Source organism: Geotrypetes seraphini, chromosome 9 (genome assembly GCF_902459505.1).
Source record: "Geotrypetes seraphini chromosome 9, aGeoSer1.1, whole genome shotgun sequence".
NCBI classification, from domain to species: domain Eukaryota; kingdom Metazoa; phylum Chordata; class Amphibia; order Gymnophiona; family Dermophiidae; genus Geotrypetes; species Geotrypetes seraphini.
The window spans coordinates 46,007,786-46,021,862 of NC_047092.1; the positions used below are offsets into that span (position 1 = coordinate 46,007,786).

Consider the following 14,077-nt stretch of genomic DNA (forward strand, 5'->3'; position numbering starts at 1 on the left):
TCACCTTGAGTCTTGACAGTTCTCTGTAAACATCAGCTGGTGTGAACTCAAACTCCTGAAATGGGTCATCCATGCTTTGCTTTGCATCCAGCCGAGGCCCGTGCCCTGGTGCCTCGCAGGTAAAGACTGAACAGAAGTAATCATTCAGTAGTTTGGCTTTATCGGAGTCAGTTTCCACATAATTCCCGTCTGGCGTTCTAAGGCGTACTATCCCGTTTGTGTTCTTTTTCCTGTCGCTAACGTATCTGAAGAAGGATTTGTTCCCTTTCTTGATGTTCTTCGCTAGAGCTTCTTCCATACGAAGTTTGGCCTCCCTGACTACTGTTTTGACCGCTGCAGACTTTGTCCTGTATTCAATGTTTGCTTCTTTTTCCCCCATGCGTTTGTATGATAGAAATGCTCTTTTCTTCTCCTTGACGAGGCATGATACCTCATCTGTGAACCATTGGGGTTTCCTTTTTCTTTGTTGTTTGGTTACCGATTTTATGTAGCGGATAGTTGCCTCATGAAGGATCGATGTCAAGGTTGTCCACATAGCTTCCACATTATCAGTTACTTTTGAACCTGCAGCATCTGGTAGACGAAATCTCCCATGCGTGCGAAGTCCGTGCCCCTGAAATTGAGTACCCTAGTTTTTGTTTTTGATTGCGGCCCTCAAAGAGGGACTTTGAGATCCCTGCATAAAAGCATCATGGTTAGTTTCGGAATATCCACACAATAACTGAATATGTAAATATGTTTTGGGAATTTTTTTAGGGGGTGTGCCAAGGGCAGAAAGAGACATTCCTATAATAATGAATTATGCACATCCATATTACCATGCACTAAATGCATGGATAACAAAGGAGCCCTTAATTACTAAATAGGTGGCAGCAAGTACTCATTTGTTAATTTTTAAAAATGGCTGTGTGCAAATAGCAACATTAATATATGGCCATTAATGGGAAAAATAGAAAATCAAAGTTTTTACGCTGCTATAAAAATGGCCTTAGTGCACAGGAAATACCCCTGTAAGGGTACGCTAAGGCCTATTTTTAATGTAGCTTTATAAAAAGGACCTCATACTAAACAAAAGGCAACATGGTGTGAACACATGAAGGATCAAAGTAATGGGCCAAATCCACCCCTGGAGTGTGTGTGTGTGTGTAATAAATGCTGAATTTGCTCCACATTTACAATTTGTAGGATTTATTTACCACGTTTTGGAAGAAATTCATCCAATGTAGTATACAGCAAAAATAAGGATCCCTTTTATCAAGTCACATTAGGGTTTTTTTTTTTTTTTTAAATCTCCGGCTGCTGCGGTAAAAGCTCCGATGATCATAGAATTCCTATTAGCGTTGGAGCTTTTACTGCAGTGGCTGGTGATAAAAAAAATAAAAAAAAACACCTAATGCGGCTTGATAAATGGTGGCCTAAGCCAGATATAGAAAATAGATCATTACAGTGATAAAACCAAATTCCAAGAACTCAAGTTCATGGTCTCCAAAGCATTAAAAGTAGGGTGTAGAGAATCTACAAAAATGCTAGAAGACTAAATTGTAGGTTTGACCCAGCTATGAGATTATTACACACAAAAAAGTACCCTCAAATATGCATAAAATGGACCATAGGACTTCTTCCTATCATTAAAATATAGCCCAGTCTCAAATTCCTTCAAACTTTAAAATGATTAAAAGAAATACACAAAAAGTTGTAAAAATTCTAACACTTTGATAAAACATAAAGGTTCATGGGGACAAATTTTCTCTGCTCTCATCTGCACAAGCCTCAAACACTTTAAAATCATAAATGTTCAAGACAGAGCTTACAGGAATGGCACAGGGATAGAATTCACAGGGACAGGGATATTGAGATCCCATGGGGACAGGAACAAATTTGCCCCCATTGTCATTCAGAGATGTTTTACGAGGAACTGGTTCTCTTTTAGCACAGGCCCCATTGAGACCTAACTACTAATAACTGGGGTTAACAATAAAATATTATCTTTAATGGTAGCCCATGTTGATAAATATACTCCAAGAACGACAAACCTCCAAGGCTTATTTTCTCAAAATATGTCCACTTCATGCTATACCAACCACGATGATACCCTCTTAAGCAGCAATGGGAGTTATCTTAACATAAGATTAGGAATGTTTTCCATTATAGGGCATACACAATTATAGCAATTAATGTAGTTTATTTAACATAAAAATTATTCAAATATGCTGCACATATGTTTTCAGACCACAGGGTTTGCTTCATAGGACATCTGAAGAATACAAAATATGTTTTACATATATCACTATGACCGCTTCTCTTAGAATGCTGAGGGAGAGAAGCACGGAATTGATGCTTGCTGTCTTCCTTAAAGACATGAGAAAATGAAAAAAAAAAATCTTTCAAGTCGGAAGGACTGGAGCTCAGAAAACATTATTCTTAAGCACTAAGTCACAGAGAGCAACATATAAGTTCAGTCTCAGATGTGATGAGGCTGTTGCTCCTTTTCAGTGACTTCAGAAAAACAGCGAGATCCAGCAACACTTGGATAAAGTTCATCGAGTCCAATTCCAGCAGGCTGGGGACAGAGTGGAGGGAAGGGAAAACACTGGGATCCCGGCTAGAAGAATTTAAATCTCTTCCACTTTAAGCAGGCAGTTGTCCTTGAAACACACACTTGCTGATGTCATAAAACAGTGAGAGCCAGAGATACGCTGCTTTTGGCAGACCAATCTTAAAGGCCTTAGAACAGCAGAGTACATGTACACAGAGCACCTGGTGTTACACTGCTTAATGAACCATATTGACGACAGAGAGAGAGGATTTTTTTAGCATACAATATAAAAGCAATCAGATTGTGCACGTAGACTGTTACTCCTTGGCCACTCTGCAAATACACACGCACACAGCACATCTGAGTACCATTTTTTCAGTTCAGATGTAAGGGGGCAAGCAGGACACCAGAGCCTGAAGATTTTATCCCATTTAGTGGTCTTTCATTAACAAGTGCAAGGCTTTTTAACTTTCATAGTTTACTGTCCATGTTTGACAGGCAATGATGAGTTAACTCTCTTCAAAGAAAAAAAAACTTTTCTCAAGAAAGGTTTCAGTACATGACACTAAACCTAGTGAAAGTTCATTTCAGACGACAGTTTTGATAAGCGACTGATTACAGGTATCTTATTGGTCACAATTTTTCACCCCAAAAAATCAATATATTCATAAATAAAATTTTCCTGATTTTTTTTTTTTTTTTTTACAAACACAATCAATGTCTGACTCACACAAATTAGTACAAGTAAGGCACATTATCAAAATTATATATATATACTGTATATATACAATGCGTGTGTGTTTAATAAAATGCAGCTCACAATACAAAGATAGAAATAGTGCTGTTAAGGGTCCTATGTGCTTATAACGTTTTAAGAAGATGAAATAACACTTCTTTCTTGTGGAATGGATTAAGGATTTGTCTCAGCAGGTGCTGAATGACTGCACAGCGAGACAGAAAAATCAACACCACTGGCATGTATTTCCAGCTATTGCAACAGAAACCAGATATTGCAGCACTTTCTCCAGGTACTTGGCTGACAATTTTTAATTTCTTAGTACAAATATTGCTAATGTTTGAGATTCTGAAGCATTTAGTGTCGATTGCATAACGATTTCTAAAAATATTCATATCTCAGTTCATTGAATGCGTCTCCTTTGGAGTCTGCTCTGCCCTCACTTTTAAAAGTTCACACACACAATCATTTTTGATTAAGACAATTTACAGTAAAAAAAAAAAACAGAAAAAAAGAAAAAAATTTTACATTGTATTGCAATGGAAAATTTTTGTTTTTGCTTTTTTTTTTTTTTATAAAAAAAATTGAATTGTACATTAAAAATATAACACTACGTAACTCCTCTGTCAAGGAGAAAGAATTTAAACATCTTGATTATCAGGGCTGAAACATGCACTGTCAGAGGTCGGTCACTTTGTTCTCCAGTGCGGCAGCGATCTGTTGCAGCCGGAAGGCAAGCTGCATCCGTTGTGCGGCAGGGTCTTCCTCCAACGCATTGATGATCTGACAAAGATAAAAAAACAACTCCAGTGAAATATAAACACATAGCAAACCGATAAAAGCTCCCCACCTCACACAAATACTTAAAATAAACCCATAGTATTAAAATTCTTAAATGCCAATAAATGGAGGAATTTTCCATATTTTTATTTCACAAGTTAGACATCTGCACAAAAATGAACAGTTCCTAGTAACAAAACAAAGAGAAAAGGGAGGTCCCACCTAAACTGCAGTAAAAAACCAACCGAGAGCAAACAAAACAAAACTGCAGATCTGTACAAGACATAGGCAAAATTTATTGTGATAAAATAATTATATGCAAACCCTTTTACCAATCAAGGGACCCGACACAGTTCCTAGTAAGACATTTTCTTTAGTCAAGGCAATACACAGGCTACCAATGAAAAGATGTGAAACAAATACAGTAGAGTCCTGATTATCTAACATAAAATGGGACCAACAGGTTGCCAGCCAAAATATTCAGATAATCCAGAAATGTCAGGGCACTACTGCCACACTAGCTGCATTCCTCCCTCCATTCCCAAGCAGAAGCAACCGGCACCTCTCAGAAATCCTCCAAAAGTGCTACCTCCCCTACCTATCCATGGGCCCACTTTATAGTCTAGGGCAGGGCTGCCCAAGTCCGGTCCTCGAGATCTACTGGCAGGCCAGGTTTTCTGGATATCCGCAATGAATATGCATGAGAGAGATTTGCCTGCATTGCCTTCTTGGTATGCAAATCTCTCACATGCATATTCATTGCGGATATCCTGAAAACCTGGCCTGCCAGTAGATCTCGAGGACCGGACTTGGGCAGCCCTGGTCTAGGGTTACCAGATTTTCCGGAATGAAAATCCGGACCCATGGCACGGCCTCGTTCTGACCTCATCCCCGCCCCCCCCTGAACCTGTTCGCTTGTCGGTAGGGCACCCGCGCATGTGCTGTTGTGATGTGATGACATCACATACATGCGTGTGATGTCACCTCATCGCATCCACACATACACAGATGCTGCTAGCTGGAAGCGTTTCAAAACCTGGACAAAGCGCTGGGTTTTGAAAAGCCATCCGGACCCCCAGACATGTCCTCGTAAAGGAGGACATGCCCGGGGAAATCCGGACGTCTTGTAACTGTTATAGTCCCCAGGCTGGCACCGCTTTCAAAATGGCTACCACAACCTCTAGTGACTGTCTCACCCATACTGTTTCCAATTTCGAAATAGCTAGAGGTTGTGGAAGCAGCAATTCCTGCGTTGACCTTTGTTTTCTTTTCTAATGACATATTATATTTCTTCCTTATGTTCCTTGAGTATCATATTGCGTCTTTTTGTTAATCCCTGAATGAGATTTTTAAAAATTTATTATTTAGTTTTTTATCTGATGTGCGGTATATCAAAATTGTAATAAATTTGGAACTATAAAATAGTCTGGAGGTAGGTGGGTAGGTGAGAAGGCACTTTTGGGGGAGGGTGTCTGGGATGTGCAGCTGCTACTGTTTGAGAAGAGAAGACATTGGAGTGGGGGTTGAAGGATATACTGCTGCTACTGTTCAGGGGCTGGGGGGAAAGGAGGGATTCAGTGAGTTGTAGATAGTGGCCCAATATTCAGGAGAGAAGGAGGGGACTAACCCCAGTTTACTAACCGTTGGGTAATCCAAAACATGCTAGTTAAATTGGGACTCTACTATGTAAATAAAATAATGGATTTCCCCTTAATAAAATTTGAAATAAAGGAGTGAGAATCTTAAACCCAATGTAGTAAGAAGCCAGTGGATGAGCTTTACAATAGAACAGTGTTTTTCAACTCAAGTCCTGGAGTACCCCCTTGCCAGTCAGGTTGTCAGGATATCGACAATGAATATGTATGAAAGAAATTTGCTTACAATGGAGGCAGTGTATGCAAATCAAGTTTATGCATATTCATTGTGGATATCCTCAAAACCCGACTGGCGCAGGGGTACTACAGGACCAAGTTGAGAAAAAACTGCAATAGAAAAAATGCTTCTCAACCCTCTCCTTGAGGCACACCCAACCAGTCGGCTTTTCAGGATTACCATAATGAATGAGCATGCTACAGATTTGCATACACCAAACACCAATTGTATTCAAATCTACTTTATGCATATTCATTGTTCTGAAATCCCAACTGGCTAGGTGTGCCTCCAGGAGAGGACTGAGAAGCACTGCAATAGGGATAGTCTTTCCTACATGCCCTTCTGGCAATGAATTGTACTGATGAATTATGAACATTTTGCAACTTACCGATGTGATCCCCCAGAAATATTACATTACATTAGTAATTTGTATTCCGCCTGTACCTTGCGGTTCTAAGCGGATTACACTTGAAGATAGCTGGACATTTCCAGGAGATTACATTACATAGAAGAAAACTGGTTTCAGGTTACATATTGTGATTTCTGGACATGTTGAGACATTAAGGAGACCTATCTGGTAGGTTACCATACTTTAGAAGAAAACTAGTCCGGTTATATATTGAGGAATCAGTTTAGAGACATTGAATGGGTGTTACTAGAGAAGAGGTAAGTTCACGGGGAGTCTGCAGAAGGGATGGGAATAGGGGGGTGATTAGCTTGATGGGATGTGTTTTTTGAATAGTAGTGTTTTGATATCTTTTCGGAACGCTTTGTAGTCAGTTGTTGCGGTCAGCAGCTTGGAGATGGAGGGGTCAGGTTTCGCTGCCTGCGTCGCTAGGAGGTTGTCATATATTTTCTTGCATCGAGTACCTTTGAGTGGAGGGTATGTGAATTGGATCTGGGTTCTCCTTATTCTGGGTGAGCGGTTTCGGTTTAGGCGATTGTTTAGGTAGGTGGGTGCAGTTCCGTTTGCTACTTTAAATAGTAGACAGTATAATTTGAATTGGATTCTTGCTCGTATTGGTAGCCAGTGTGAGTCTAGATAGGCATTGGTGATATGGTCAAATTTTCCAAGTGAGTAGATAAGTCTGAGAGCTGTGTTCTGAACGGTCTGTAGTTGTTTAATCATGTTGGTGGGACATGGTAGAGAGAGGATGTTGCAGTAGTCAACTAGTCCTAGCACAAGGGATTGGACTATGATCCTCTATTGTTCTTTGTCAAAGTATTTTCTTATTTTTCGTAGGTTGCGCATGGTGAAGAATGCTTTTTGGGTAGTTTTGTTTATTTGTGGTTGCATTGTGCAGCCTCTGTCTATCAGTACTCCCAGAATTTTGAGCGTGGTCAGTATTGGGTATTTGGTTGCATTTGCTTCCAATTCAGTTAAGGATGGTTTTTTGTCCTTTTCTAGCAGTAAGAATTTGGTTTTATCCGAGTTCAGCTTCAGTTTGTGATTTGTCATCCATTTTTCCACGAGTCTACTGTAATACTCTAATTGTGAAAGACCAATGTCTTGCATAACTGTTATGTATGTTGGCTTAATAAACCATCGAGTATCTTATTTACATATAAAGTGCCTCTTAAAGATATTTATACCCTTGTAAAACGTTCACACTCTGCTGCCTAAAAAGCACAAATCAAAATTATTTATTTTATCAATTTATAGCCTGCCCAGCAAATTTATGTTCAAAGTGGATTTCAAATTCACATTCATAATGAAAGGAAGCAGACAAAACATTAAGGGGCAAGTCAATGACCTAAATGCTAACATTTCTGTACAGGTTACATGCGTAAATGTTTAGAATGCTAGCATATGTGTGTGTGTCGGCGCACCACCCATGAACTAGTCTGCAAATAGTTGCTTAATTTGCATAGCATAGCATGGAGCATTGTGGGAGATATGCAAAGCTCCCATTCATGCGCATAACTTATAAAATACAGTGGTACCTCGGAATCAGAACTTAATCCATTCCAGAACCCTGTTCGAGTTCCACGACAATTTTTCCCATTGATAATAATAAAAACTGGATTAATCCGTTCCTTGGTCCTCTTGCTCTTATTTTCCGCTGGACACATTGCTAATATAGATGGCCTGAGGGCTGTGCAGGAACAATGCGCTGTGGCATAGACAGCAAGATTGGGCCTCCCCCAACCGGCATAGACAGCAAGATCGGGCCCCCCCCCTCACTGGCACAGATAGCAAGATCGGCTCCCCCAACCGGCATAGATAGCAAGATCGGCCCCCCTCCAACCGGCATAGACAGCAAGATCGGGACCCCCCAACCGGCATAGACAGCAAGATCGGGCCCCCCCACCCGGCATAGACAGCAAGATCACCCCACCCCACCGGCACAGATAGCAAGATCGACCATGGCAACTGCAAGCGGTGTTCAGCCCAAAGCTTCCCTCTGACGCAAACTGCCCAGGTGGAAACAGGAAGCTGCGTCAGAGGGGGAAGCTTTGGGCTGAGCAACGCTTGCAGTTCCAGTATGTTTGGATTCTAAAGCAGTGTTCGGATTCCAGGGCAAAATTTAATAAGAAAAATAGTTCGGATTCTAAGTTGTTCGAGTTCTGGGGAGTTCGGATTCCGAGGTATTATTGTACTCATATGTGATATGATATGTAGGCGCCTGCTGCATTTAGGTATGTGCACTTACACTAGCTCTATGGCTTATGCCCATTAATGTACATCATCTAGTCAGGCTAGTATTCCATAAAAGAAAGTAGGCACCTACTTTGCCCTGTAGCAGTGGTTCACAAACCTGCCTTCTACGTGGAATCCTGGGGACAGTGGCATAGCGAGGGTGAGATGCGTCCAGGGTGGTGGCATCCCTACCCCGCCCCCCATTCCCCTCTGCCTGCGTGCGCCCCCTTCCCCCATACCTCTAGCTATTCGCCGCCACAAGCAACAAGAGCTTCAATGGGCTCCTCTTGACCTTGTCGGCTCTCCCTCCGACGTCACTTCCTATGTGCAACGCCCGGAAAGTGATGTCAGCGGGAGAGACGACGTGGTCACGAGGAACACGTTGAAGTTGTCGCTCGCGGTGGTGAACAACCAGAAGTACGGGGGATGGGAAGGTGCAGGGGGAGGTGGGGGCGAGCATGTGGTGAGAGGAGTGGGAAGAGGCGGGGTGGAGAGGAGGAGGGGCGCTGGCGCCCCCACCAAAGTGGCACCCAGGGCGGTCCACCCCTTCCGCTTTATTCCACCACTGCTTGGGGGAACCTGTCAGTCGGTCAGATTTTCTGGATATCTGCACTGAATATGCATGAGAGAAATTTGCATGCAGAAGAAGCAGTGCATGCAAATTTTTTAAATTCGTTTTCTATCCCGTCACCCCCAAGGAGCTCAGGACGGGTTACAGGTCAACAGGTTACATTGGCCATACTTATAGTACACAACCTAAAACAACTAACCCAAGTAGTTTAGATATCACGAATCACACAATATATAATATACCACTTATTCTGAAAAGTGCAATTAGTGTCTTACAGCCATTATTCTTCCAAACCTTACACTATTGGCCTCAGAATTGGAGCCTATGCACTGTTGCAAAATCACAAACTGGAATAATCAGCGTAGTGTTTCTGTTCCTTGCTCCAGTCATCAGCCACAGGGATTAATAATATTCATCTATTTGCTTTTTTTTACACATTTTTTTTATCAGTTTATTATATATTTTTTCAAGATTTTCATTTCATTACTTAGCAGTATTTTTTTCTGTGTCTATATCTATTTATCAATTTTCTAGCGTGCACTTGTTCGTTATATTGAAAAAAATTGACAAAAGAGAACTTATCTCAAGCAGTCTTCATTCTTAAAATGCTTTGTGCTCTTTTTCTTAAGCCATCTTCATTCACAGACATGCCTTTGTTTTGTTCACCAAACAGCTAATGCCACAGCTAATGCCTGCCTGCTGATTATTCCAGTTTGTGACTTTGCAACTGTGCGTAGGCTCCAATTCTGAGGCCAATAGTGTAAGGTTTGGAAGAATGATGGCTGTAAGACACTAATTGCACTTTTCAGAATAAGTGGTATACTACCGTATTTTCACGCAAATAAAGCGCACCCGTATAAAACGCGCACACGGGTATAGCGCGCAGAAATCACGATGATATGTACAAAAACTTTGGTATACCGCGCTCACGGGTATACCGCGCATGCTGCCCGACGCTCCTTTCGCCCGCCCTGACTTTCCGTGCGCTGTCCCGACTCTCCGTTCACCCCCCCTGACTTCCGTGCACTGTCCCCCCTTGAAGGTCTGTCCCCATCCTGAAAGCCTGATGCCCCCCCCCCCGACGTCCGATACATCCCTCCCCCCGAAGGACCGCCGACTCCCCAACAATATCGGGCCAGGAGGGAGCCCAAATCCTCCTGGCCACGGCGACCCCCTAACCCCACCCCGCACTACATTACGGGCAGGAGGGATCCCAGGCCCTCCTGCCCTTGACGCAAACCCCCCTCCCCCCAATGACCGCCCCCCCCAAGAACCTCCGATCGCCCCCCCACCCGACCCGCGACCCCCCTGGCGACCCCCACGACCCCCCCACCCCCCTTCCCCGTACCTTTGGTAGTTGGGCCAGAAGGGAGCCCAAACCCTCCTGGCCACGGCGACCCCCTAACCCCCCCCCGCACTACATTACGGGCAGGAGGGATCCCAGGCCCCCCTGCCCTCGACGCAAACCCCCCCCCCCCCCAACGACCGACCCCCCCAAGAACCTCCGACCGCCCCCCCAGCCGACCCGCGACCCCACTGGCGACCCCCCCACCCCCCTTCCCCGTACCTTTGGTAGTTGGCCGGACAGACGGGAGCCAAACCCGCCTGTCCGGCAGGCAGCCAACAAAGGAATGAGGCCGGATTGGCCCATCCATCCTAAAGCTCCGCCTACTGGTGGGGCCTAAGGCGCGTGGGCCAATCAGAATAGGCCCTGGAGCCTTAGGTCCCACCTGGGGGCGCGGCCTGAGGCACATGGTCGGGTTGGGCCCATGTGCCTCAGGCCGCGCCCCCAGGTGGGACCTAAGGCTGCAGGGCCTATTCTGATTGGCCCACGCGCCTTAGGCCCCACCAGTAGGCGGAGCTTTAGGATGGATGGGCCAATCCGGCCTCATTCCTTCGTTGGCTGCCTGCCGGACAGGCGGGTTTGGCTCCCGTCTGTCCGGCCAACTACCAAAGGTACGGGGAAGGGGGGTGGGGGTCGCCAGGGGGATCGCGGGTCGGCTGGGGGGCGGTCGGAGGTTCTTGGGGGGGGGCAGTCATTGGGGGGGGGAGGGGGGTTTGCGTCGAGGGCAGGAGGGCCTGGGATCCCTCCTGCCCGTAATGTAGTGCGGGGTGGGGTTAGGGGGTCGCCGTGGCCAGGAGGGTTTGGGCTCCCTTCTGGCCCGATATTGTCAGGAAGTCGGCGGTCCTTCGGGGTGGGGGTGCGAGTGGTCCTGCCGGGGGGGGGGGGATGTATCGGACGTCGGGGAGTCGGCCGGGCAAGAGGGCTTGGGCTCCCTCTTGCTCCGATCGTGGATGCGGGTGCGGGTGGGAGCGCGTGCGAGCGGTCGTTCGGGGTGGGGGTGCGAGCGGTCCTGCTGGGGGGGGTGAATCGGGCGTCGGGCGGGAACTATGTTTTAAAACTTTTGTATACCGCGCTCACGCATATAACGCGCGAGGGGTATGCGCGGTAGGTAAAAACGCGTATAACGCGCGCGTTATATGCGTGAAAATACGGTATATACTGTCATACTTATAGTACAACAAATTTTTTTCCGTTTTATACAAGATTTTGTCCTAACATGACACATACTAGGGATTTAATACCCATATCTGTAATATACAGTTTACAGGTTAAAACTGTCACAGTTACAATATAAGATTTAGCAATACAACTTTTTATCCTAAGATGACACATATGGAGGATCTTGTTTCAATATACATTTCTTTGTAGTCTATCAGTTGTGGGGGGTTAGGTGAATAGGTATGTTTTTATTGCTTTTCTAAAGCTGAGGAATCCTTCAAGAGAACTTATCTGTGGGGTTAGTTGATTCCAGCACTGGGATTCGATCCCACAACCTATGGGTGAAGGGCAGCAGCTCTACCACTAGGCTACTCCTCACCTTCAAGGCAGATATAAACCATATGGCCTATCCAGTCTGCCCCTCTTAAGTCATCTACTATCTCTTCCTCTCCCTTAGAGATACTATGTACTTGCTCCAAGCTTTCTTGAATTCAGATACAGGTTTTGGCTCGTTCCACAAATTCACCATCCTTTCTGTGAAGTGATGATTAAAGCATCAGTAGTTGACCTGCATCAGCAGGCACAGAACGGGATAAGTGTATAAGAACAGCCTTGCTGGGTAAGACCAAAGGTCCATCAAGCCCAGTAGCCCGTCTTCACGGTGGCCAACCCAGGTCACTAGTACTTGGCCAAATCCCAAGGAGTAGCAACATTCCATTATCTCAGAGTAAGCAAGATTCCGGAACCCCAAAGAGTACCAAGATTCTAGAATCCCAAAAGAATCCAATAACAGACTATGGACTTTTCCTCCAGGAAATTGCCCAAACCTTTCTTAAAACCAGCTACGCTATCCTCTTAAGAAATGTATTATTTATTTCATTTCACGTTATTTATGGTTTTGCTAACATCTTTTGTGATATATATTTATGTTTAGTGGTGATTGGGATTGACATCTGTATTTTTATATTTATGCTCATCTATTTAGACTATTACAGGCCTTGTTTGAAATGCTGATAATTTTGTTTTGCTTTGACAAAGGATGCAAAGGTATATATAGTCGAGACTGTTTAATTTCTTATTCTTAATTATTCTTTGAAGGTTTCTAAAATTGTTCTTTCACTTTGAAAATATACCATGAGAAAATTCATTCTTATAAGCATCTTGAATCATATTTTTTAGACAGCAGAATGTGAATATACAAAAATATGAGAACATTTACAGGCACTGTAGCTGAAATTGACCAATCAATGGAGGGCTCCTTATCCCTAGAACAGAGAATAATTTATTTGAACTATAGTCAATAATTTCTAACTACTGGAGAAAGACACTCATTAATATGCTTATGTGGAAAAGCAATTTCTTGTCCAATTTCAAGATGGAGATGGGGGGGGGGGGGAAGATGCCAGCATCTCAGATTTTGCTTTAATTCCGAGGAGCCTGATGGAGACATTGAAACTTTGGTTCAAGAGTTGCAAATCTTTCTTCTAGTAATTGCTACATTTAGGGGTCCTTTTACAAAGGCACGGTAGCGGTTTAACACACAGAATACTGCGCGTTAAACTGCCTGCAGCGCCAGTACCTAATACCTCCATTGACGAGGCGTTAGGATTTTAGGCTGCCGCGGGGGTTAGCGCGTGATGAAATGTCCGACGCGCTAACCCCCATAGCGCGCCTTGATAAAAGGAGCCCTTAGTTTAGATGTAATTAGAGATTACATAACTCCCAACTCCGGCTTTAAATTGGATGATTTTTTTTTTTTTTTTTTTCGTTTCACACACGCTCTAGAGATCAAGAAAAATTTTTCACTGAATCCTTCCAAGATGATCTCTGCCTGTTTAGGAATTGCACTTGGATCCTTCTACTTCCCCACAACTTCTGAACTCAAATGGTCAATGGAAACATCAATTCTACTGATCAGGATACATTTTTCTTCTGGCAGATGAAGTTCAACGTTGAGAAATGTAAAGTATTACATGTGGGAAACAGAAACCCGAGGTACAACTATATGACGGGAGGAATGTTATTAAATGAGAGTACCCAAGAAAGGGACTTGGGGGTAATGGTGGACATGACAATGAAGCTGACGGCACAGTGCGCAGCGGCCGCTAAGAAGGCAAACAGAATGCTAGGCATAATCAAGAAGGGCATTACAACCAGAACGAAATAAGTTATCCTGCCATTGTATTGGGCGATGGCGCATCCGCATCTGGAGTACTGCGTCCAATATTGGTCGCCGTACCTTAAGAAGGACATGGCGTTACTTGAGAGGGTTCAGAGGAGAGCGACGCATCTGATAAAGAGGATGGAAAACCTTTCATATGCTGAGAGATTGGAGAAACTGGGTCTCTTTTCCCTGGAGAAGAGGAGACTTAGAGGGGATATGATAGAGACTTACAAGATCATGAAGGGCATAGAAAGAGTAGAGAGGGACAGATTCT

At 43.9% G+C, this 14,077-nt stretch overlaps 1 protein-coding gene across 3 annotated transcripts in view; it reads right to left on the reverse strand.

The window, feature by feature from the left end:
* Positions 1-2,162: 2,162 nt before the first annotated feature.
* Positions 2,163-14,077, reverse strand: part of PLXNB2 (plexin B2) — a 621,264-nt gene continuing 609,349 nt past the window's right edge. For all 3 annotated transcript variants that reach the window (XM_033959733.1, XM_033959732.1, XM_033959731.1), the window contains one exon: positions 2,163-4,055. In XM_033959733.1, the coding sequence (XP_033815624.1) occupies positions 3,951-4,055 (105 nt within the window). In that variant the 3' untranslated portion in view covers positions 2,163-3,950. The remainder of the gene's footprint in view (positions 4,056-14,077) is intronic.